General features: G+C 43.1%; 1 protein-coding gene across 5 annotated transcripts in view; it reads left to right on the top strand.

Moving 5' to 3' along the window:
• Positions 1-10,979, top strand: part of LOC124040719 (potassium voltage-gated channel subfamily H member 1-like) — a 91,436-nt gene extending 80,457 nt beyond the window's left edge. For all 5 annotated transcript variants that reach the window (XM_046357803.1, XM_046357801.1, XM_046357802.1 and 2 more), the window contains 2 exons: positions 9,356-9,766; positions 9,877-10,979. In XM_046357803.1, the coding sequence (XP_046213759.1) occupies positions 9,356-9,766; positions 9,877-10,326 (861 nt within the window). In that variant the 3' untranslated portion in view covers positions 10,327-10,979. The remainder of the gene's footprint in view (positions 1-9,355; positions 9,767-9,876) is intronic.
• Positions 10,980-27,240: the final 16,261 nt, after the last annotated feature.

Below are 27,240 nucleotides of genomic sequence, written 5' to 3'. Positions count from 1 at the left end.
GTGGTAAGGTGTTGGGACTCTGCTGTTGGGTCAGCTTTATGTAGGCACTAATAGTTTGTGGGCACCGTTTGTCACCATTATTGTGCAATTAATGTATTGTTTAGTGTTGTGTAGGGGCTTTGCTGGAATGAATCCCACAAAAAAAAATCCCCCCACCAAGATTTACATGCTAAAATCGCCACTGGGTAAAGTACATTATGTTTGCTTCCATACTGTACATCCAGTATTGTTGTCTGTATTTGTATCAGATAAATCAGGTGTGTGTGTGTACATGTGCATGCCTGTGCAGCCTGTTCGCTCCGACTAGATTTATGATAGTACCCTTTTTTGGAAGCGATACCTCCGATACGTATGATATGTTACAAATGGTCTGGTTACTTAAGACCACAGGTTACTTTAGACAGAAACGAAAGTAGGGAGGTTGGTTGGGGAGGATGGGTGAGCGTATGAGGCACATGTCTATCAAACCAAAGGTTGCGTCTTGAATCGGGTCGGGACAGCTTTAGCATCATAGCTAATTAGCAACTTTAGTTAACCACAACCATTCCAATTTGCAACTACTTAGTATGTTTGCTAACCCTAGACTGAACCACGTAAGGCTAACCTGCTAACTATGTTACATTAACCTGTATAGCTATGTTACATTAACCTGTATAGCTATGTTACATTAACCTGCTAGGTATGTTAAGCTAACGTGCTAGCTATGTTAAGCTAACTTTCTAGCTAAAGTTAGCCACAAATGTTAACACAACAAGACATGATACTGTGACCGCTAAGAAATTATTTTCCAGGGTCGTTAGCATTAGGAAAAAAATACAATTTGTTCCCTAGACCTAGCTCAATATCAAGGCATTGGATAAGAACGAGACTACAGCATCTGTAAAGTGACCATTAGACTTGTAGGGGCAACAGTTAATACATTTATAATTTATTGTTCTCACGTGTCAATAGAGAACCAAAGAGGTGCTACATTTTGTAGAATTTCTGACAATGCTCACATCTTTTTCAGAGTTCAAAACTTGGCCCAGCATCTCCGTTGCTCAGCAACTCAACAACACAGCTGGCCCCCACACCAGCCAAGCCAAGAATTATTTAACCCAAATTGAACATGTTTCATTATTTATTTCAGACTAAATAAATGTTATTTATGTATTATATTAAATTAAGTGTTAATTCAGTATTGTTGTAATTGTCATTATTACTATATATATATATATATATATATATATATATATATATATATATATATATAGTATATCACAAAAGTGAGTACACCCCTCACATTTTTGTAAATATTTGAGTATATCTTTTCATGTGACAACACTGAAGAAATGACACTTTGCTACAATGTAAAGTAGTGAGTGTACAGCTTGTATAACAGTGCAAATTTGCTGTCCCCTCAAAATACCTCAACACACAGCCATTAATGTCTAAACCGCTGGCAACAAAAGTGAGTACACCCCTAAGTGAAAATGTCCAAATTGGTCCCAAAGTGTCAATATTTTGTGTGGCCACCATCATTTTCTAGCACTGCCTTAACCCTCGTGGGCATGGAGTTCACCAGAGCTTCACAGGTTGCCACTGGAGTCCTCTTCCACTCCTCCAAGACGACATCAAGGAGCTGGTGGATGTTAGAGATCTTGCACTCCTCCACCTTCTGTTTGAGGATGTCCCACAGATGCTGGAGACATGCTTGGCCAGTCCATCACCTTTACCCTCAGCTTCTTTAGCAAGGCAGTGGTCGTCTTGGAGGTGTGTTTGAGGTCGTTATGTTGGAATACTGCCCTACGGCCCAGTCTCCGAAGGGAGGGGATCATGCTCTGCTTCAGTATGTCACAATACATGTTGGCATTCATGGTTCCCTCAATGAACTGTAGCTCCCCAGTGCCGGCAACACTCATTCAGCCTCAGACCATGACACTCCCACCACCACGCTTGACTGTAGGCAAAACACACTTGTCTTTGTACTCCTCACCTGGTTGCCGCCACACACGCTTGACACCATCTGAACCAAATAAGTTTATCTTGGTCTCATCAGACCACAGGACATGGTTCCAGTAATCCATGTCCTTAGTCTGCTTGTCTTCAGCAAACTGTTTGCGGGCTTTCTTGTGCATCATCTTTAGAAGAGGCTGCCTTCTGGGACGACAGCCATGCAGACCAATTTGATTGCATATGGCATATGGTCTGAGCACTGACAGGCTGACCACCCACCCCTTCTACCTATGCAGCAATGCTGGCAGCACTCATACGTCTATTTCCCAAAGACAACCTCTGGATATGACGCTGAGCATGTGCACTTAACTTCTTTGGTCGACCATGGCGAGGCCTGTTCTGAGTGGAACCTGTCCAGTTAAACCGCTGTATGGTCTTGGCCACCGTGCTGCAGCTCAGTTTCAGGGTCTTCTTCTTATAGCCCAGGCCATCTTTATGTAGAGCAACAATTATTTTGCCATGAGGTGCCATGTTGAACTTCCAGTGACCAGTCAGTATGAGGGAATGTGAGAGCGACGACACCAAATTTAACACACCTTTTCCCCACCTTTTCCCCATTCACACCTGAGACCTTGTAACACTAATGAGTCACATGACACCGGGGAGGGAAAATGGCTAACTGGGCCCAATTTGGACATTTTTACTTAGGGGTATAATCCCTTTTGTTGCCAACGGTTTAGACATTAATGGCTGTGTGTTGAGGTATTTTGAGGGGACAGCAAATTTACACTGTTATACAAGCTGTACACTTACTACTTTACATTGTAGCAAAGTGTCATTTCTTCAGTGTTGTCACATGAAAAGATATACTCAAATATTTACAAAAATGTGAGGGGTGTACTCACTTTTGTGATATACTGTATATATATATATAAATCGGCCAACTTATTCGGTATCTGCGTTTTTTTGGGGTCCTCCAATAATCGGTATCGGCGTTAAATAATCATAATCGGTCGACCTCTAGTATTGATACACCATCCAAAGTGTAAGAAATAGCTTCACCATGCTCAAAGGGATATTCAATGTCAGCTTAAAAAAGAAAAAAATACCACTACCAACCTACCAATAGGTGCCCTTCTTTGCGAGGCATTGGAAAATCTCCCTGATCTTGGTGGTTACATCTGTGTTTGAAAATCACTGCTCGGCTCAGGGACCTTACAGATAATTTTATGTGGGGGATAAAGAGATGAGGTAGTCATTCACAAATCATGTAAAATACTATTGTTGCACAGTGTCCATGCACCTTATTATGTGACTTGTAGAAGACATTTTTACTCCTGAACTTATGAAAGCTTAATACTTTCTGAAGGCACTGTATATGTGGGCTAGTGACAGAGTTAAAGTTACTGTCACGTTATGACCTTAGTTCCTTTGTTTTGTCTTTGTTTTTGTATGGTCAGGGCGTGAGTTGGGGTGGGCAGTCCATGTTCTTTTTTCTATAATTTCTGTGTTTGGCCTGGTATGGTTCTCAATCAGAGGCTGCTGTCAATCGTTGTCCCTGATTGAGAACCATACTTAGGTAGCCTGGTTTCACCTTTGAGTGGTGGGTGATTATTTTCTGTTCTGTGTTTAGTGTATTTAGCGTACAGGACTTTTTGTTTGGTTCGTTGTCGCTTTATTTATTGTTCTTTAGTGTTATGAGTTATAATAAATATCATGAACACTTACGACGCTGCACATTGGTCCTCCGATCCTTCCTACTACTTTTCCTCGTCCTTCCTACTACTCCTCCTCAACCGTTACAGTTACAGTGTTTGCCATGATTACCCCCCCCCCCCTATGATGAGAGTCACTGGCTTAACCTAAATTAAGCTTGCCTCCTTACATAAAATAAAAAATACCCAATTGACGTGAAGCTTTTGTTCTCTGAAGCAGCCAGCTGGCAATTCAGCAGCTCACTGAATAATAGATGCCAAGCCACATCTCTGACTTCGATGTTCATGACACTATCATTTCGCTTGGGGGTTGGAGGCTTAGAACCATGTAGAGAGATCTGATATTTAACGCATTACTTGGTAAGAGGAATTATAATAGCAGAAAATGTTTGGGATTTATATTGTGTAGATTTTAGCATGTAAATCTTGGTGGGGCAAAGTGCCGCACATTTTTTTGGGCAGCAAAACAGTTCATTCAGCCTCATTTACTGCCTTTAAAAAAACATAGCTGATATGGCTGACTTGCTTAAACAAATGTGGTTTCACTGACAATTGAGATGTACAAACTATGGCATAAGGGAACAATGAGCGGATAAGAGGCAATCCGAGCTAGGACGGACATAGTTATCGCTCTTACATTATTCTCCCTGTACACCAAGTCAGAACTGTAGGATAAATAAAGGCGGCATATAAGCAGACAATGAAAGCTCTTACAATATTCAACGATTACATTTCTCTAAAACAGGCTATAGCCTACATGTGCACCACCAAGTCAGAACAGTAGGCTAAGTTATGAGGGGGGGAAGGGACCAAATTATTAGGGTGAGACACATGGGCTACTAACAGCTTACTACACAACATACACTTATGTATTCTGTGGCCACGAAAGGAATGCTATCTCCCTGGCATATTACATCATTCATGCAGCAACTTACAAGACATTTTTAGACTTACCTTGTTGTGCTGTGCTCACTTGAACAGGGCGGTGGCGCGGCGGTCCTTTTGGGCTCTAGAAAGAGGCTGGAGTTCCCCACTTTCCGAGTTGGATGATCGTTGAAAATAATTTTCCCAGTCAAAGGTAGTTTCTTTCAGTGTTCCCAGTTGTCTTGAACTCACTGAAGTCTGATATTTCCGAGTTTCCAGTTGTTTTGAATGCGGCAGAAGTCATGCTGGATTGACAGCATGGCCAATGTATTCAAACTTTAGCAATTTGATATCACGAAATTGGGGAGAAAAAGAGGGTAAAAAAATAAAGGATAAACATTCACATACAACGCCATGGGCCAGAAGTTACAATCTTGTCTCTTATCTGCAACTCTCCTACCGAAGGTCGAGAGCCAAGCCGCACTGCTTCTTGACACACTGTCCGTTTAACCCGGAAGCCAGCCGCACCAATGTGTTGGAGGAAACACCACCGAGCTGATGACCGAGGTCAGCTTGCAGGTGCCCGGCCCACCACAAGCAGTTGCTAGAGCACCATGAGACAAGGAAATCCTGGTCGGCCAGACCCTCCTCTAACCCAGACGACGCTGGGACAATCGTGTGCTGTCGGGTCTCCTGGTCACACATCCTGGGTTCAAACCCAAGGCTGCAGTCGTGCCTCAGCATTCATGGATTTTGCCATTTCTAACTTCTTGTGTAATGGTTATGTCCAATGGCCGATGAGCACCAATACGTTATATAATCCATCATTTCTCTTCATATGACAAGGATTGAATATGATTTGCTAGTAGATTGTTGACTTGATTCATGATGACGACTGCTTATCTAGCTTGCCAGCTATCATTTTGAAAGTATGATGTTGACATGATCAGTCCAATCAAAGCTAAGGCAGATATAACATTATTTGAAGTAATTTTATCTGTTGCCAATGACCTTGAGCCTTTTAAGATGTGCACTTCTATTGTAAGTCTATGGGCTTGAATTTTCAAGCTTTACTCATAGTGTCCCCTTGAGTGACAGAACATTGAGTCAATCATGGCGCAACTAAAGAACATTACCAACCCCTACACTCCGTATTTTCCACTGGCTGCCCCACCACCACAGAAAGCACTGAGCTAGGCTGAAACACCTGCATTATTTTTATTTTTTTATCTAATCAATCTACACACAATACCCCATAATGACAAAGCAAAAACAGGTTTTTAGACATTTTAGCTAATTTATTAAAAATGAAAAACAGATATACCACATTTACATACGTATTCAGACCCTTTACTCAGTACTTTGTTGTATCACCTTCGGCAGCAATTACAGCCTCGAGTCTTCTTGGATATAACGCTACAAGCTTGGCACACCTTTATTTGGGGAGTTTCTCTCATACTTCTCTGCGGATCCTCTCAAGCTCTGTCAGGTTGGATGGGAAGCGTTGCTGCACAGCTATTATTATTATTAGAGATGTTTGATCGGTTTCATGTCCGGACTCTGGCTGGGCCACTCAAGGACATTCAGAGACTTGTCCCGAAGCCACTCATGCGTTGTCTTGGTTGTGTGCTTAGGGTCATTGTCCTGTTGGAAGGTGAACTTTCACCTGAGTCTGAGGTCCTGAGCACTCTGGTGCAGGTTTTCATCAAGGATCTCTGCTCTTGCTCAGTTCATCTTTCCCTCGATCCTGACTACTCTCCCAGTCCCTGCCGCTAAAAACCATCCCCACAGCATGATGCTGCCACCACCATGCTTCACCGTAGTGATGGTGCCAGGTTTCCTCCAGACGTGACACTTGGTATTCAGGCCAAAGAGTTGAATCTTGGTTTCATCAGACCAGAGAATCGTGTTTCTCATGTTCTGAGAGTCTTCAGGTGCCTTTTTGGCAAACTCCAAGCAGGCTGTCATGTGCCTCTTACTGAGGAGTGGCTTCTGTCTGGCCACTCTACCATAAAGGCCTAATTGGTGGAGTACTGCAGAGATGGCTGTCCTTCTGGAAGGTTCTCCCATCTCCACAGAGGAACTGTGAAGTTCTTGGTCACCTCCCTAATCTAATCAAGGCCCTCCTCCCCTTTATCAGTTTGTCCGGGCAACCAGCTCTAGGAAGAGTCTTGGTGGTTCCAAACTTCTTCCATTTAAGAATGATGGAGGCCAATGTGTTCTTGGGGACCTTCAATGCTGCAGACATTATTTTGATACCCTTCCCCAGATCTGTACCTTGACACAATCCTGTCTCTACGGGCAATTCTTTCAACCTCAAGGCTTGGGTTTTGTTCTGACATGCACTGTCAACTGTGGGACCTTATATAGTATGTGCCTTTCCAAATCATGTCCAATCAATTGAATTTACCACAGGTGGACTCCAGTCAAGTTGTAGAAACATCTCAAGGATGATCAATGGAAACAGGATGCACCTGAGCTCAATTTCAAGTCTCATAGCAAAGGGTCTGAATACTTATATAAATACGTTATTTCTGTTTTTGCAAAAAAAAAAGAACAGCTATTTTCGCTTTGTCATTATGGTGCAGTGTGTGTACATTGCTAGGAATTTGTATTTATTTAATTAATTTTAGAATAAGGATGTAACATAACAGAATGTGGGTAAAGGGAAGGGGTCTGAATACTTTCAGAATGCACTGTATATATATATATATATATATAGTTTTTTTTTTTAGCTAAACAGGTGGGGCTCTGTCCCACCTGCCCTGTTGTGAAGTAGTTTAACAAACTACTAATGATAAACCAGCAGATTGGACTTTTGGGTAAAACGTTTCTACAAGCTTACAGGTATAATGATTTATAACTTGTTATAAGCATAAATGCATTTCGCATATGTCTGCAGGGTTTGGGGTTTCACTCAAATGTAATAGTTTTCAAATGCAATCTAGAATGTGCTGCTAATTCTTTGTCTCCATAGATGTGAGGATAGCCATACTAATCTATTTGTTGTTTAATATTTCTGTCTTTGTGTGTGTGTGTGTGTGTGTGTGTGTGTGTGTGTGTGTGTGTGTGTGTGTGTGTGTGTGTGTGTGTGTGTGTGTGTGTGTGTGTGTGTGTGTGTGTGTGTGTGTGTGTGTGTGTGTGTGTGTGTGTGTGTGTGTGTGTGTGTGTGTGTGTGTGTGTGTGTGTGTGTGTCCATTGAATCAATAAGTACATTTTTGCAATGAACATCATAAGATGAGCTCATTTTCATCAATACTTTGTTTAATATCTCCTGTTCGAATACTGATTGCCTGTAGTTCATATTTTTCAACTCCATTGCATATATTATCCATCTTTCTCTACCTCTTTAGCTCTCTCTTTCCCATAGATGTCCAGTCATTGCGCTAACGCTAGTTAGCATTGGCTGGCAAAGCTGCCTCTTTCTTCATACTGAACACAGAAACATAAAAATGGCATTTTCAAGTTCATCTGGCTCAAGTAGAAAAGAGTCTCATTGCCGTTAAATTATCCCTTTAATGAGGAAATCAATCTCAGACCTTTATTTTTTATGTATCATGGCCATGTTTTGATTTATTTTTATCAATATTGTTTTGCCTTTGCACATCATGGGAGCGTTGCTTTGAAAAACATGCCCTATCAATATCATGTTGACTTCTGATTTTGTCTAAATGTATTGTGTATGTAGACTTTTGTAAATATTGTATGTCGAAAAAATATTGTCAACTGTGACTTACTAATTGATTGCTATCCAATTGTCTAATTGAAATGACCATTATTGCCAATTGTTGTTCACTCAAACTTGTATGAATAGAGACTGCAGGAGTTTTCTCACACAGCACACCCTTGAAAAAGACCTAGTTGAAACGTTAGGTGTTTGTGCTGGCTCTAAATAAATGAAAATACGAAGCATAGAACTTTGATATTTTGCGTGTGCTTTTCCTTATGAATATATATTTACAAATCCTAAGAAACGACGCCAGGACAGCGGAGTCAATCACCACCTTCCGGAGACACCTGAAACCCCACCTCTTTAAGGAATACTTAGGATAGGATAAAGTAATCCTTCTCACCCCCCCTCCCCCCCTTAAAATATTTAGATGCACTATTGTAAAGTGGCTGTTCCACTGGATGTCATAAGGTGAATGCACCAATTTGTAAGTCGCTCTGGATAAGAGCGTCTGCTAAATGACTTAAATGTAAAATGTAAATGTAAATGTGTTGACCATGAATGGTTAAAGTAATGTAATTTGTGGGACAACATGGACAACATTTGCTGTGTAAAATAGTGTATCAGCATAAATACAACAATCTTTTTCTGAATGTCACCCAGAATAATCAAAAATAGCTGCTTTGTGTTTTGGTTAAAGTTCTGCTAAAGAATGATTGAGTTTCTGTCGAGAAAAAAAGTCTAGAAACAAGAGTCGCCATTTATATTTCCTTTGAGGGATTCCTTAAAAGGCATGATTTGCTGTGTTTTCAGTCTGATGGGTTTAAATTAGTAATGCACTGTACCTGCACTTCCATGCTTACCTACTATAGATACTTACCTGTGTGCTAGTCTTAACTGTCAGAGAAGCTCATCATCGAACAGAGCTGAATTTGGTGCAGAAACACATTGACGTTTTTTTCACTTACCTAAACTTAGTTGATTGACCCTATTTTATTTTTTATTTCATTTGAAAGTGCACCTTCTGGTTTATTGGTTAGTTTCAGTAATCTCCGGATAGCTTAGCATAATGTGGTTAGACATACCACCCAATGCACAACATGAGCTACATAACACAGGATGGAGTTCATAGTTGAATTGAACTAATCAAGAGCCTGTTGTCTCTCTACAGATTGTGTTCAGAAAGATCAGCGATGTGAAACGAGAGGAGGAGGAGCGCCTGAGACGAAAGAATGAGGCGCCCCTCAACCTCCCGCCGGACCATCCGGTCCGTCGGCTCTTCCAGCGGTTCCGGCAGCAGAAGGAGGCCCGTGTACATCAGGAGCGGGCTGACCCATCCGATGACCTGGAGAGAGGCCAGACCGTTTATGTTGAGCCCATTCCCATCCATGAAATCATTACCACCACCAGCATTGTCACCGTCACCGAAAGTCCAGCCACGCCCATTCCTTCAATCTCCATCTTGGCGTCCACAACCTCCGGCCCCTCAGAAAAAGCCCAGCTCCAGGCCCCGTCTCTCCAATTGTCCGAGCCAGCCAAGGTCAAAGGCTGGGGTCGCTTCAAGGAGTCCAACTGGAACAAGGTATAACGAGAAACATAACATATTTAGACCAGAATTCCCAACCTCCGATTGAATCCTGGCATTAGCTCTCCATCCATCTGCATTAATACATTATATTCTTAATTTCCAAGGTGTCCAAAGCCGAGTCCATGGAGACGCTACCCGAACGGACCAAGGCAGGGGCAGCCCACGAGTCCCAGACCTCGCTCAAGAAAACCGGCTCGTGCGACAGCGGCATTACCAAGAGTGATCTGCGCCTGGACAACGTGGGGGACGGCGCCCGAACCACGGGCAACACGCCACAGGACCGCAGCCCTGTGGTACCCCCTGAGGTGGCCAAGCAGCATGCCTTCTACCCTATCCCAGAGCAGACTCTCCATGCTTCCCTCTTGGAGCTCAAGCTGGAGCTCAAAGAAGACTTGAAGGCCTTGAACACCCGCATGGCTGGCCTGGAGACTCAGCTAGCAGAGGCTCTGAAGCTCCTCAAAGCTCAAAGGAGAGCTCCCAGCTCCCCCAAGCCTCTCTTTGAGATCTCCAGACCCACCTCACCAGACTCGGACAAGGAGGACATATTTTCGTAGAAGCAGAGGGGCTTATGTTGAGTGTGTGAAGATGGTTAACAGATTCAGAAAATCTTTATTGTCCCAATGCTGGGCAATTTGGTCATGGGGTCAGAGATGTTGCAAGTTGTTGGCGTGTCTCAGCTGAGGCCATTACTTAGCCCTCACCTTGCTGATGCCTGTGAAAAGCAGAAGATGATGATGCTACGATGCTGTTAATTTTAAGAGAACCTGGTGGTTTTACCCCTGTGGACCATGGAACCTTGGAGTTGAACCTATTGGTCACTTTGAAGATTCTGGGGTGAGTGCGGTGAAAGGGTTTCAAGGCACAGTGCAGTGACCTTAAGACCACCATGGGTTTGGCTACCCTCTGTGACCTACAGACACAGGTTCACACCTATACTCCTGTACGCTTGTGTTGTGCTAGTCTGCTCATGTACATCAGCTATATATTTTGGGAGAGACTATTTTTTTTACCAGTCTATGGAGTAAGAGCAGAGCAGCAATGAATGTTGTATTCTTCACCTTCATTATCATTGTAGATCTCCAGTGGGATCACTATCTATCAGTGGTTCTCAGATTATCTATAAGGGGTGAATACATATTTTACTTTCTTTGTGCCACCAGTGTACAATAGATTCTGTATGTATTCACAATGTCATTCTATCACCCTGTAATACTTTACAAGACTTTCTGTATACACTATATATATATATATATATATATATATATATATATATAAGTATGTGGACACCCTTTCAAATTAGTGGATTCGGCTATTTCAGCCACACCCGTTGCTAACAAGTGTATAGAATTGAGCACACAGCCATGCAATCTCCCTAGACAAACACTGGCAGTAGATTGGTCTTACTGAAGAGCTCAGTAACTTTCAATGTGGCACTGTCATAGCATGCCACTTTTCAAACAAGTCAGTACATCAAATTTCTGCCCTGCCCTGGTCAACTGTAAGGGCTTTTTTTCATGGTTTGAGCCAGGCTCCTTAGTTCCAGTGAAGGGAAATCTTAACTCTACAGCATACGATGACATTCTAGATGATTCTGTGCTTTCAACTTCGTGGCAATAGTTTGAGGAAGGCCCTTTCCTGTTTCAACATGACAATGCCCCCGTGCACAATGCGAGGTCCATACAGAAACAGATGCCGAGATCGGTGTGGAAGAACTCGACTGGCCTGCACAGAGCCCTGACATCAACCCCGTCAAACACCTTTGGGATGAAATGGAACGCTGACTGCGAGCCAGGCCTAATCACCCAACATCAGTGCCCGACCTCACTAATGCTCTTGTGCCTGAATGGAAGCAAGTCCCTGCAGCAATGTTCTAACATCTAGTGGAAAGCCTTCCCAGAAGAGTGGAGGCTGTTATAGCTGCGAAGGGGGGACCAACTCCATATTAATGCCCATGATTTTGGAATGTGATGTTCTGCGAGCAGGTGTCCACATACTTTTGGTCATGTTGTGTACCGGGGGGGGGTTCCTTTATAAATGCAAAACGGCTATACATGCATTCAACACAGGTGGTACTGCACACTGAGCTTTGTACTTGCTATAAATCATCCAAACCCCTTTCAGACTGACCAACCATCACCGTCTGTCTTGGCAGTTCTCTATTCAATATGATATCCATAGCCAAGTAACCAACAACCAACCACCTTTTTGTTGACTGCTTGGTCAGTGTTCTTGGCCGATGGTTCCAGTGCTGGGAATGTCTCTGAACTGTTTCAGTTGCACTAACAACACTCCACCTCGCCATGTTGAGCTGTTTGCATGTGGAGGAGGTTGCTTTATTTAGCTGATTCTTCGTTTTTTTTGTTCATCTAACCAATGGCATTTGTAACTGTGTCTTCCTACAAAAAAAGACTTCACTGCAAAGCATGACTTGCTGCATGACTCGCATTGTTAAACATACATTCATTTCAGTACTGTTTGGCCCTGCAGCTTGCCGTAGGTTAGCTTACTGTATAGTACTGTTTAGCCCTGCCGTTTGCCGTAGGCTAGCTTACTGTATAGTACTGTTTGGCCCTGCAGCTTGCCGTAGGCTAGCTTACTGTATAGTACTGTTTGGCCCTGCAGCTTGCCGTAGGCTAGCTTACTGTATAGTACTGTTTGGACCTGCAGCTTGCCGTAGGCTAGCTTACTGTATAGTACTGTTTGGCCCTGCAGCTTGCCGTAGGCTAGCTTACTGTATAGTACTGTTTGGCCCTGCAGCTTGCCGTAGGCTAGCTTACTGTATAGTACTGTTTGGCCCTGCAGCTTGCCGTAGTCTAGCTTACTGTATAGTACTGTTTGGCCCTGCAGCTTGCCATAGACTAGCTTACTGTATAGTACTGTGAACTCCATTGCTGAATATCAAAGGCAGACATAACTTTGAGGCCTGTGAATTAGTAACCAATGTAAATGTTTTAAATAGATACACAGGACATGATACATGGGACATGCACAGATACACAGGACATGTAGATGACCTTCTGTCACTAATTGGAAACTAGCAGTGCCAAAGTTCTCAACCACTGTGTTCACATCTTCAGTGAGTTTAACATAACTAATCACATCCTAGCAGTGTCATCTTAATATACAGTATGATGATGATGATGATGATCTTGCTGTTAACTGCTGCCAGAGTTCCACCTGTGACTATATGGGACTAACTGGCATTCGTGCCCAGTCTCTTGCATGCAACAAGACAGTGTTAGCCTGTATTCAAGCCTCGGCATTAGTTTGGGTAGCTAACGTGAGTCTTCAGGTCTCTGGCAAGGTTACCAATCCTGTGAGTGGGGTTCACTAAACCAGCTTCAGTACATTGATATGTAGTTCATTATCAGTCTTAAGGGAGGTCTCCACGGTTCAGTGTTCCCATTGGGCTACCTAACGCTACATAATGGCTACATTGGGGTACATAATGGCTGCATTGGGGTACATAATGGCTACATTGGGGTACATAATGGCTGCATTGGGGTACATAATGGCTGCATTGGGGTACATAATGGCTGCATTGTGCTACAAATTCCGCAGATGGCTACAAACATAGACAGCCGCAACACTGCACTCAATTAATTATGTAGTAAAAGAGCAAAAAATCACATCTCTGCTGTAACTGCCTGCGATTATAATGCGTGAACAAAATCCAACCCATATCGTGATCCTATTACATTAGGCTACATTTTGATGATTTGTTCATGCTGGAAACTGAAGGAAACTACGACTTATGAATGTTACCATGTTTATCTTTCACCATATACACAACATGGAATGTGGAGGGTCTTCACTTACAGACAATATTAGCAATAATTATGAATAGTATAATTACGATCCTGGACAGATATTAATTGTAGTCAACAGAAGCACACTACGTAAAGCCAATATGTATAGTGCTTTATGACTTGTCATATGCATATATGACCCTTCAAAATGTGTTGTTATAGGCTATGTTATGCATTTATATGAAGCATTTCTTTCTGAAAATAGCTGTTATGTATTAAGGATCAATATGAGATAAGACATTGCAAGGATCATATGCATATTTCAAGTCTTATAATGCATTATAACAACATCATGCATTATCCGTGTTGGCGTTAAGTAAAGTGGTACCCTGTAACCTATACAGTTATGATTGTTTACTGCTGACCCAAATGACCCCTATTGGTGTCAATGTGTTACTATTTTCTAGTAAATTGGGAAACAAATGCACACACTTTACTTAAACATACCTTAACTTTGGCCTAGATTCACGGTCTCCATGATACAGAGAAGTGAACATGAAGAGAGGATAGCTTGTTTATTTTTGAACACATTTTGCTTGACATACGATATAGTAATGTTTAATGGGCCAATGCCTGAGTAAGGGGGTGTTGTTTGAACGAGACAAATTAGGCTGTACTCTATGCATTATAATGCTCAAATGTTTCTAAATATTATAGCATGCTTTTAAGTGTCCCAATATGGCCACCATGGGCAACTACAACAATGATGTCATTTGGTTGGTGCATATTGATGTAATGTAACTTTATTCTTCAATATGATTCCATCTCAAATCACATCATCAAATGTACATCAATAATGCATTTACCACACTTATATAGAAACTTGAGGTACATTCATATGCCAGCTGCTTGATGCATGTGTGCAATATTTGATGCTAAACTTTTAGAAGTATTTATTCTTGGCTTAGTGTGTTCGCCTGCATTAATGGGTGATCCCTATGTGTTGGGTTTTATTACTGTGATGACATCACAGAGGGGAAGGGTTGTTTAGAACATCAATTGATAGAGAGCTCTGATGGATAGCATCATGATTCGATTGTGGGTAATCTGGGTCTCTCAAAGTTTTCTCCTAGGTTCCTCCCCCTTATCTACATTGATTGGAAAGACAGTTAAAACCTTATGGTGGACGCTGGTCATTAGGCTAGCTTTAACCTGGTCACTTCTTTCAGATCAGTGTAATAAACTAGAGGAAGCTATGAGAGAACTGACATTTTAGACAATTGAGAAAGAACCTACCAGCTATTCAGTTAGTCCTTGTCTGCGTCCTTGTCTGCGTCCCAAATCGCACCCTATTTTCTATATAGGACACTACTTTTGAACAGGTCACCTGGTCAAAATAAGTCCACTATATAGGGAATAGGGTGCGATTTGGGATGCAAACTTCCATGCATGAGCCTGGTCAGTAAAACCTGATCATCACCAACACCTTGTTTAACGGCCCAGACTCCCTGAGCACCAAAAAACCCTTAAACTTGATTCTCTGTTGCACTCCTTAAAACATGTGAGCATGATTACTTCAGACCAGTTTAAACAACATTAAACTATTTTTGTGGTCAGCTCAGGGTTGCTGCCTTGTGGCACTATGTATGTAAATACTACTTTGAAATGTCATAGCGAGAGAGAGAGAGAGAGAGAGAGAGAGAGAGAGAGAGAGAGAGAGAGAGAGAGAGAGAGAGAATATTGGTTACACTTTACTTTAAGGGTACCAACAGTATATAAGGACTTTAACACATTCATAATGAAACTATTTTTTGACCTACTGTAGTTGTCATAAGAATTTAGTAAAGGTACTGTATATGGGTTATGCATATGTTATGAAGTGCTTATGTAGATACCCTTCAAGTAAAGTGTTACTAAAAGATCAAACATTAATATATATATATATCATGAGGACAGTAATGTCACGATACTCATACGTTCCCTGTAATGATACTGTACATGTAATTATTGTAAGCACAAATGAGAGTATTTGTAATGATATGTAAAATACTATTTATAATAAATATTTTATACATAGCACTCTGTCGTATGATTTTGAAGGGGGGGGTTCTTAATTTCAAACACAATTGTGTGATGTTGAAGAAATAAGAAGTTGATGAAATAATAATTGATTGTTTCCCCTTTAGAATAAACTAAGTAGACATAGCTCCATCCATAGGTTAAGCCACCAACAAGAATAAGATACAGGACAATCTATCATCAGTAGAAAATGATACATGATGTCATACTTACAGTACAGTGATAAGGCATCCAGCCTATGATCTGGGTCATGTCCAGCTGGGCACACCTTAGAATTAGATTCTTTTTGGAAAACGAAATTCTAATTGGACTATTTTTATATATATATATATATATGATTTTTTTTTTTACCCAACTGTACACAACCCTGGAAAGCATAGCATTTAGTTAAGGGAACACAATGGTGTGCAGGTGAGAGTAATCATGTTGGGTGTCACGACTTCTACAGAACTTTCGACCAGCTGGTGGACCTGTCCATCCGGCTGGACAACCTGTTGAATACTCGGGGACGTCCAGATCGGGGTCTGGTGGTTCCATCCTCCCGCACCCCATCTCCGATACCCATGGAGCTGGGAGGGGCGGTGCGCAGGGAGACCGGAGGGAGGTTCCGCTTGTGCACCATCTGTGGCCGCAGAGGTCACACTGCCGGTAGGTGCCGGGTTGGTTCCTCTGGGAATTGAGGCAGCAGGCAGGGAGCTCTGGCGTCACCCCAGGTGAGCTGGCACCATTCTCACCCAGAGTCCTCTGTCGCACATATGTTTGTGTCTGTCACTTTTCCTGAGTTTTCCCCGCATTTCCAGCATAAGGCCCTCGTAGATTCAGGCGCGGCTGGGAAATTCATTGATAGAGCGTTAGCTCATAGTTTAGGGACCCCTATTGTTCCCGTGGATTTGCCCTTCCCTGTTCACGCCTTAGATTGATAGAGCGTTATTTAACACCATAGTGCCCTCCAAGCTCGTCATCAAGCTCGAGACCCTGGGTCTCGACCCCGCCCTGTGCAACTGGGTACTGGACTTCCTGACGGGCCGCCCCCAGTTGGAAAGGGTAGGCAACAACATTTTCACCCCGCTGATCCTCAACACTGGGGCCCCACAAGGGTGCGTTCTAAGCCCTCTCCTGTACTCCCTGTTCACCCACGACTGCGTGGCCACGCACGCCTCCAACTTATTCATCAAGTTTGCGGACGACACAACAGTGGTAGGCTTGATTACCAACAACGACGAGACGGCCTACAGGGAGGAGGTGAGGGCCCTCGGAGTGTGGTGTCAGGAAAATAACCTCACACTCAACGTCAACAAAACTAAGGAGATGAATGTGGACTTCAGGAAACAGCAGAGGGAACACCCCCCTATCCACATTGATGGAACAGTAGTGGAGAGGGTAGTAAGTTTTTAGTTCCTCGGCGTACACATCACAGACAAACTGAATTGGTCCACCCACACAGACAGCATCGTGAAGAAGGCGCAGCAGCGCCTCTTCAATCTCAGGAGGCTGAAGAAATTCAGCTTGTCACCAAAAGCACTCACATTCTTCTACAGATGCACAATCGAGAGCATCCTGTTGGGCTGTATCACCGCCTGGTACGGCAACTGCTCCGCCCACAACCATAAGGCTCTCCAGAGGGTAGTGAGGTCTGCACAACGCATCACCGGGGGCAAACTACCTGCCCTCCAGGACACCTACACCACCTGATGTCACAGGAAGGCCATAAAGATCATCAAGGACAACAACCACCCGAGCCACTGCCTGTTCACCCCGCTATCATCCAGAAGGCGAGGTCAGTACAGATGCCTCAAAGCTGGGACCGAGAGACTGAAAAACAGCTTCTATCTCAAGGCCATCAGACTGTTAAACAGTCACCACTAACATTGAGTGGCTGCTGCCAACACACTGACTCAACTCCAGCCACTTTAATAATGGGAATTGATGGGAAATGATGTAAAATATATCACTAGCCACTTTAAACAATGCTACCTAATATAATGTTTACATACCCTACATTATTCATCTCATATGTATATGTATATACTCTACTCTATATCATCTATTGCATCTTTAGGTAATACATGTATCACTAGCCACTTTAACTATGCCACTTTGTTTACATACTCATCTCATATGCATATACTGCACTCAATACCATCTACTGTATCTTGCCTATGCCGCTCAATACCATTACTCACTCATATATCTTTATGTACATATTATTTATCCCCTTACACTTGTGTCTATAAGGTAGTAGTTTTGGAATTGTTAGGTAGATTACTTGTTGGTTATTACTGCATTGTCGGAACTAGAAGCACAAGCATTTCGCTACACTCGCATTAACATCTGCTAACCATGTGTATGTGACAAATAAAATTTGATTTGATTTGAGATAGTTGACCATTAGGGTCAGGGTTAATTAGGGAGGTCACCACTCCTTTGGGCATGGTGACACAGGGGGGTCATACAAAGAAAATGAGTATTTTCCTTATTGACTCCTGTGTTTCCCGTGGTGCTGGGCCTACCCTGGTTTGCTTGTCATAACCGCACTGTTTCTTGGCAACAGAGGGTTCTCACGGTGTGGTCGAGAGAGTGCTCAAGAAGGTGTTTAGGGTGCTGCTACGGTGGAGAGTCCAGATCAGGTCTCCACCATGCGCATTCCCTCTGAATATGCCGATTTGGCTCTCATCTTCTCTAAAAAGAAGGAGACTCAATTACCACCTCATTGACGGGGCGATTGTGCGATAGATCTCCTGGTAGACGCTGCGCTTCCCAGGAGGGACGTCATATGTCTCCGAATCCCTGTGTCAGGGGTACATTCTGTCCTCCAATTCACCCGTCTCCTCGAGTTTCTTTTTTGTGAATATTTTGGAATATTTTGTTTTTTGTAGTTTGTATGTGAGTTCTTATTAAATACTCAGTTTATACCAAGTTCGTTCTCGTGCACCTGACTTCCCTGCCACCAACACGCACACCTTACATTGGGTAACAGACAGACGAGGGGTTAAATCTAGCTGCCTCCTGAAAGAGTGCAATGTTTACTGAACGCTCGAGCACCTGATTTAAAAACATCAAATTAACAGTCAATTTACACCACACCGGGCCCTCATCCCCCGACTGAGGGATGGAGAGGGAGACCGAGAGAGAAAGAGACCGATGTCCACAGAGAGAGAAAGACAGAGATATAAAACAAAGACAAAAAACAAAGTGAAATACAGAAAAATAGGGAGTGAGGGATCTAATGACAGAGGAATAGACAATGGCCCATTTTGAACCGACGTCAGTCACTGCCAACCCAAAGATTAGGGCGATGAACAGCCTCTATACAAGCAGGCCCTTGGCGGTTGCCACATCATTAAACAGAACAGCCTAAATGACTAACACTAACATTAACACAGGGCTCTGAAAGATGGATGGGGCACCCTTTGAAGCTACCGCAACCGTTACGTGTGATGAAATTATTGCTATACTGGTAATCCGTCACTAATAGGGTTGTGTGGCGGGTTTCTTATCGTAAGCTTTTTAAGATTTAACGCTGCAGATCGTATTATGTTTTTGGCTGGATCTTTGAATTCTTGGAACGTTATAAAACCTAAGGCTTTGTACCAAATGGCAACCTATTGGGCCCTGGTCAAATGTACTGCAATACAGAGGGAATAGCATGCCATTTAGGATGCAGAATAAATCCCTTTCAAGGTAGTGCTAGGCTGGTCTAATTAGCAGGGTGTCTCCCGTGACCCTCCGTGTTAGTTAATCTGATTTAAACCACAGAGATCTGCTGATTCCTTTAGTGCTACGAGACAGATACAGGATTAGCGCAGGTAATGCTAACTAGTGCTAACATGGAAGACAATCAAAAGAATATACTGAGATGGTTTCAGCCATTCCATTCCAGAAAATGTACAATGCTGCTTTTGGGAAAACAGATCCAAAACTTCCCAGATGTTGGATACTGCAAACTTCAGTCAGGTTATCAACATATTAAAACTGAACTAGGATAGTATGCAGCACTTCCCATTGGACTCCTGAGTGGTGCAGTGGTCTAAGACACTGTATCTCAGTGCTAGAGGCGTCACTACAGACCTTGGTTCGATTCCAGGCGTTATCACAACCTGCCGTGATTGGGAGTCCCATAAGGCGGTGCACAATTGGCCCAGCGCCGTCTGGGTTTTGCCGGTGTAGGTCATCAGTGTAAATAAGAATTTGTTCTTAACTGACTTGCCTAGTTAAATAACGGTAAAAAAGTTTGACGTCCGGGTTTCCTGTTGTCACTTCCTTATAGTCTGTAAATGAGTCCAGTGTTTTTTATACACAGCAGGTCTCATTGGTAGCTTGATGCCCAGGTTTCCGACAGCAGAGTCAGCAGAGCAGAGGCTGGTTTAGGGAGAGTCCACTGTGGGGTGGTTTAGGGTGGGTTGGTCCACCCATGTAGAGTCCACTGTGGGTTGGTTTAGGGTGGGGTTGTCCACCCACGTAGAGTCCACTGTGGGGTGGTTTAGGGTGGGTTGGTCCACCCATGTAGAGTCCACTGTGGGTTGGTTTAGGGTGGGGTTGTCCACCCACGTAGAGTCCACTGTGGGGTGGTTTAGGGTGGATTGGTCCACCCACGTAGAGTCCACTGTGGGGTGGTTTAGGGTGGGTTGGTCCACCCACGTAGAGTCCACTGTGGGTTGGTTTAGGGTGGGTTGGTCCACCCATGTAGAGTCCACTGTGGGTTGGTTTAGGGTGGGGTTGTCCACCCACGTAGAGTCCACTGTGGGGTGGTTTAGGGTGGGTTGGTCCACCCACGTAGAGTCCACTGTGGGGTGGTTTACAGTGACGTATTGATACATAAAGGTGGGTAAACTATAAACTCCAGTTGGTGATCGAGATAAGACGAACAACAACCAATATAAACCAGAACATATTTTTTATTTTATTTTTCCTTTATTTAACTAGGCAAGTCAGTTAAGAATAAATTCTTATTTTCAATGACAGCCTAGGAGCAGTGGGTTAACTGCCTTGTTCAGGTGCAGAACGACAGATTTTTACCTTGTCAACTCGTACAACCTTGTTGTTACAAGTCCAACACTCTAACCACTAGGCTACCTAGTATAAAATATGACATTTTCAAAATGGTATTGTTTGTCTGCATTTACATGAGGTTCTATTGGAAAGGCTTAATGTCATTTTCTATAGTAAAATCAGGTTACCCTTATCAGAATAGTTCATTTGGACTGGACACTAGAAAAGTATAGAAAAATAGGATGTGGAGATGCATATATTGAAATGTGTTATCTTTTTAATCACATTCATGTTCTTAGTATCCCATATGAGCTGCACTGCAATTAGGTTTTCTGTACTGTAAATTGTTAAAGTGCACCAGTGTAAAAGGCCCTTAGTTGACTCTTAAATGTTGTTTTCTGTGCCCATTTGAAGAGCAACAAGATTTAGGGTGGGTTGTGTTCCCACTCCAGCAGAGTCTGTGGAGTTGGTGATTTAGGGTGGGTTGTGTTCCCACTCCAGCAGAGACTGTGGAGTTGGTGATTTAGGGTGGGTTGTGTTCCCACTCCAGCAGAGACTGTGGAGTTGGTGATTTAGGGTGGGTTGTGTTCCCACTCCAGCAGAGTCTGTGGAGTTGGTGATTTAGGGTGGGTTGTGTTCCCACTCCAGCAGAGACTGTGGAGTTGGTGATTTAGGGTGGGTTGTGTTCCCACTCCAGCAGAGACTGTGGAGTTGGTGATTTAGGGTGGGTTGTGTTCCCACTCCAGCAGAGACTGTGGAGTTGGTGATTTAGGGTAGGTTGTGTTCCCACTCCAGCAGAGACTGTGGAGTTGGTGATTTAGGGTGGGTTGTGTTCCCACTCCAGCAGAGACTAGAGGGTTTGTGATTTAGGGTGGGTTGTGTTCCCACTCCAGCAGAGACTAGAGGGTTTGTGATTTAGGGTGGGTTGTGTTCCCACTCCAGCAGAGACTAGAGGGTTTGTGATTTAGGGTGGGTTGTGTTCCCACTCCAGAAGAGACTAAAGGGTTTGTGATTTAGGGTGGGTTGTGTTCCCACTCCAGCAGAGACTAAAGGGTTTGTGATTTAGGGTGGGTTGTGTTCCCACTCCAGCAGAGACTAGAGGGTTTGTGATTTAGGGTGGGTTGTGTTCCCACTCCAGCAGAGACTAGAGGGTTTGTGATTTAGGGTGGGTTGTGTTCCCACTCCAGCAGAGACTAGAGGGTTTGTGATTTAGGGTGGGTTGTGTTCCCACTCCAGCAGAGACTAGAGGGTTTGTGATTTAGGGTGGGTTGTGTTCCCACTCCAGCAGAGACTAGAGGGTTTGTGATTTAGGGTGGGTTGTGTTCCCACTCCAGCAGAGACTAGAGGGTTTGTGATTTAGGGTGGGTTGTGTTCCCAGTCCAGTCCGATATGGGCAAAGCAATAGAGGAAGGCTAACATGGGTGGAGCCACTGCACACCAACCTGGAGATGGAGACAGAGAGAGACATCCTTAGAGGCCGGCAACACACACACATTCACCTGTTTACAGTACACACATAATTTCACAGTACATAGGCATTCATAGCACCTGATATGAACATTTTATAACATTGTCATTTCTGAAATACCACCTACAGAGAAGACATAAAAGTCTCTTTGTATTGTCAATTCTGTCCCAGATCTGAATAAGTCCCTGATTAGTGGAGAATAATGTCAATCGACAGTTCTTCTGACCTCCAGGTCCTGATTTGAGAAAAGGAACTCTGTTAAATGTACAGGTAACTGCCAACATATTGGAATTACTTGAGTAAATGAGGGATACAAAGTATATTGAAAGCAAGCACTTCCACACAGATGTGGTTTCTGAGTTAATTGACCCTTCAATAAGCCCCGCCCAAGAATTTTGCGTAACCAATCACAGTGCTCCAATGGAAAGGGAAAGTGGGATACCTAGTCAGTTGTACAACTGAATGCATTAACTGAAATGTGTCTTCCACATTTAACCCAACCCCTCTGAATCAGAGAGGTGCGTGGGGCTGCCATAATCAACATCCACGTCTTCGGCACCCGGGGAACAGTGGGTTAACTGCCTTGCTCAGAGGCAGAAAGACAGATATTTACCTTGTCGGCTCGGGGATTCGATCCAGCAACCTTTCGGTTACTGGCCCGAAAGGTTGCTCGGAAAGCAACTGTCGTCAAGTCCTACAAGCTCACATTTAAATTGCATGAAAGCCAGTGAGGGCTATGGCCAAAACAAAGAGTTTTCGTCCAAAAACAAATTTAATAAATTACTAAATAATTGGTTGAATGGGGAATTGGACTTCCCGAGGTTGCAGCAGGAACCAATGGAGGCGGGGCTTAGTGAAAGGTCAATTAAGCAATTAACATCCCATCATGCTTAGGGTCATACAGAAAAATGCCCAGTTGCCCATTATTTTGACTACCATGGCTGGAAGAGATCTCAGTGACTTTGAAAGAGCGGTCTCAAAGGAGCATAGGGGGTTGAAAGGGTGTGTGTGTGTGTCTCAGTCACCAGATCTCAACCCAATTGAACACTTATGGGTGATTCTGAAGCGGTGCCTGAGACAGCGTTTTCCACCAACACCAAATTATGTAATTTCTTGTGGAAGAATTGTTTCGCCTCCCTCCAATAGTTGGAGGGACTTGTAGTATCTTTGCCAAGGCACATTAAACTGGTGCTGGTTGCTCGTGGTGCCCAACGCCCTATTAAGACACTTTTGTTGGTGTTTCCTTTATTTTGGAAGTGACCTTTTTGTTAAACAGGACCTGCAGTTAATGTTGTGTTCAATATGCATAAACAATTTCATAGTCAGTTCATCTAAGTCTAACCCAGAAGCCAGTTCTGAATAAAATGACTGCTCCTCCTCACCTCTCGTCTTTCCCCTGCCCGTCCTCGTCCTCCACTCCAGACCTGGCTCAGCTCCAGCCTCTCACCTTGGTGCTCCAGCCCACCCCTGTGCCCACGCCACTAGACGTCCTCTGATTCTCTCTACCCTGATCAGACTCTTATTATCATCTCATCACTGTCTCAGAGACAGACTGGCCAGTCACAACGGGAGCTACGCCGTGTCTGAGCCAGAACAGATCCAGGAGAGACGAGAGAGATGGAGAGACAAGGAGGGGTAGAACAGCATAACCTAGGTCTTCTGCACAGATTCTGTCAAACCTGGGCCCTGACAGTTCATCTCAGTAATACAAAAATAATGGTGTTCCAAAAAAGGTCCATTTGCCAGGAAAACAAATACACATTTTATCTAGATGATGTTGCCCTAGTGCACAGAAAGAACTACTGTATACCTACCTTGGCCTAACATCAGCACCACATGTAACTTCCACAAGACTGAACAATCTAAGAGACAATGCAAGAAAGGTCTTCTACGCTATCAAAAGGAACTTAAAACTCGACATCCCAACTAGGATCTGGCTAAAAATAATTCAATCAGTTATAGAGACCATTGTCCTCTATGGTTGTGGGGTCTGAGGTCCACTCACAAAATCGGACAAAGACCCAATTGTAAGGGTTTTTCTTCTGGTGAAAGAGAGGCGAACCAAAATGCAGCGTGGTGGTTATTCATGTTTTTAATAAAGACGACTATACATGAACAAACTAAACAAAACAAGAAAAGTGAAAACCTAAACAGTCCTATCTGGTGCAAACACAGAGACAGGAACAATCACCCACCAAAACCCAACACAAAACAGGCTACCTAAATATGGTTCCCAATCAGAGACAATGACGAACACCTGCCTCTGATTGAGAACCATATCAGGCCAAACATAGAAATATACAAACCAGACACACAACATAGAATGCCCACCCAGCTCACGTCCTGACCAACACTAAAACAAGGAAAACACATACGAACGATGGTCAGAACGTGACACCAATTGAGACTCTGCATGCAGAATTCTGAGAAAAAAATACTCTTGTGTACAATGCAAAACCCCAAACAATGCATGATGAGCTATACCCCCTAGTTATCAAAATCCAGAAAATAACTATTCAATTCTACAACCACCTAAAAGGAAGTGATGTCCAAACATTCCACCACAGAGCTCCCACCCATAGATGAACTGGTAATTCATTAATGTTAATTAATTACCGTCATGTGTATGGAAGGACTCTGTTTCTGTATATAACCAAACTGAATTGTTTCAATCACTTTGTATCATCTGGTAGGATGTTTAATTCAGTATCCTCTGTCTCTGTACAACCCTGTGTGGATGAACTGGTGAGAGCTGGTCAAAGTTTGAGCTTTTTTACATTCTCAGTGCAGGAGGTACATAAAGCCCTGAAATCCTTAGATCAGAGAAAGCCTGCAGGTCCTGATCCTTTTGATCCCTGCTTTTTAAACCTGGCAACTGATTTCATAGCTGAACCACTTACATATATTTTAAATCTAACCCTGGAATGTAATGAACTTATAATTTGTCCTACCACTTGTAAAAGGGGGAGATCCAACTCTTTAAAATAATTATAGGCCGATCTCAAAGCTGTTACCCCTGGCAAAAAATACTTGAAACCCTTGTTAGTGAACATCTAAAATAGTTTTTATATACTAACTCTACTTTATCAATGCACCAATTGGGCTTCGGGAAGAAGCATATCACAATTACAGCAGCCATGAAGATTTGAAATTATATTACTGAAGCCCTTGACATAAAACAGCACTGTGTCTCACTTTTTATTGATCTATCGAAAGCTTTTGATACAGTTGATCATGCTATACTAAGGCAGAGATTGTCAAGCGTAGGTCTTTTGGAGCATGCAGTTGCATGGTTTGCTAACTATCTGTCTGATAGAACTCAGTGCACTCAATTTGATGGGCTTATGTCTGTTAAATTGTCTGACTGTAATGGTGTACTCCAGGGCTCTGTACTTGGTCCCCTCTTATTCACTATGTATATACATAATGTTGACAAACGTTTGCAAAATGCGCAACTTCTCTTTTACGCTGATACTGTTATTTATTGTTGTGCCTTTTCTATCACAAAAGCTTTCTATAACTTGCAAACTGCTTTTTATACTGTTATGTTATGCAGGTGAATGAGGACCCAAAAGCGACTTGGCGAAAACAGAGTCTTTATTCCAGTAAAAGGCAAAAGCAATACTCCTGGACAATAAAAGAAGAAAACAAAACATGAAAAAACTTAAATCCACTCGTAGTGACGAGGACAGACTGGAGACTTGACCATTGACTGCAGGTTGCCTCGGGAAGGCACCGACCGTAGCAGACTTAGACACCTGCTCACACGCAGCATCTGAAGGAGACAAGACACGACAGGGCGAGACAATGACACAGCACAGCGAACATCATACAAGGATCTGACAAGGACAGAAGCGGAAAACAAGGGGAGAAATAGGGACTCTAATCAGAGGACAAAATAGGGGACAGGTGTGAAAAGACTAAATGAGTGAGTTAGGAGAATGAGGAACAGCTGGGAGCAGGAACGGAACGATAGAGAGAGGAGAGAGAGGGAGGGGGAGAGAGAGGGATAGAAAAAGGGAACGAACCTAATAAGACCAGCAGGGGGAAACGAACAGAAGGGAAAGCATAATGACAAGACAATATAAGACAAAACATGACATGTTCAACATACCATACAAAATTAGGTCAAAACTGAGCTGCACATCCTAACCTCCTGCCAAATGTATGACCCTTTTAGAGAGATATATTTCAAACATATCACACAGACCCACAAAGTATTTGAAAACAAATCAAGCATTGATAAAATCCCATATCTGTTAGGTGAAATATCGAATTGTGCAATCACAGCAGCAAGATTTGTGTCCCGTTACCATGAGAAACAGGGCAACCAGTGGAGCACAAACAACATTGTAAATACAACTAATATTTATTTGTTAATTTATTCTTACTACAACTACTTGCACATTGCTAAAACACTGTACACAGCTGATCATATAACACTTGATATGTCTTTATAATTTTGAATCCATTGTGAGTGTTTTCTGTTAATTTCAACAACAAAAAAATCTTGTTGATGTTTTGTGTCTTCTCACTTTTTTTCAACACGTTTCCATGCCAATAAAGCCACATTGAATCGAATTGAGAGAGATAGATACACACACAGAGAGAGTGAGACAGAGAGGGAGACAGAGAGAAGTGCCAGAAGAGGAGTTGAGATTGGCCACAGTGGGAGCTAGCTACAAATCTGAGCCAGAAGAGGAGTTGAGATTGGCCACAATGGGTGCTAGCTACAAATCTGAGCCAGAAGAGGAGTTGAGATTGGCCACAATGGGTGCTAGCTACGAATCTGAGCCAGAAGAGGAGTTGAGGCTTGCCACAATGGGTGCTAGCTACAAATCTGAGCCAGAAGAGGAGTTGAGGCTTGCCACAATGGGTGCTAGCTACAAATCTGAGCCAGAAGAGGAGTTGAGGCTTGCCACAATGGGTGCTAGCTACAAATCTGAGCCAGAAGAGGAGTTGAGGCTTGCCACAATGGGTGCTAGCTACAAATCTGAGCCAGAAGAGGTTCCAAAGCGGAGAGAATGATACTGGTCAGAATGAGATGCTGAAGCCGGATACGGCAATGGTGGGTCAGAAGAGACATACACATGACAGCCAGAAGAGGTTCCAAGACCTGCCACAGTGGAAGCTAGCTACATAAGTATCTGCACCAGAAAATGAGAGGTAGAGAGAAACCCTGA

This window comes from Oncorhynchus gorbuscha, linkage group LG08 (assembly GCF_021184085.1).
Source record: "Oncorhynchus gorbuscha isolate QuinsamMale2020 ecotype Even-year linkage group LG08, OgorEven_v1.0, whole genome shotgun sequence".
NCBI lineage: Eukaryota > Metazoa > Chordata > Actinopteri > Salmoniformes > Salmonidae > Oncorhynchus > Oncorhynchus gorbuscha.
The sequence above is the reverse complement of the archived record's forward strand: the minus strand, read 5'-3'. Positions and strand labels throughout refer to the sequence as shown.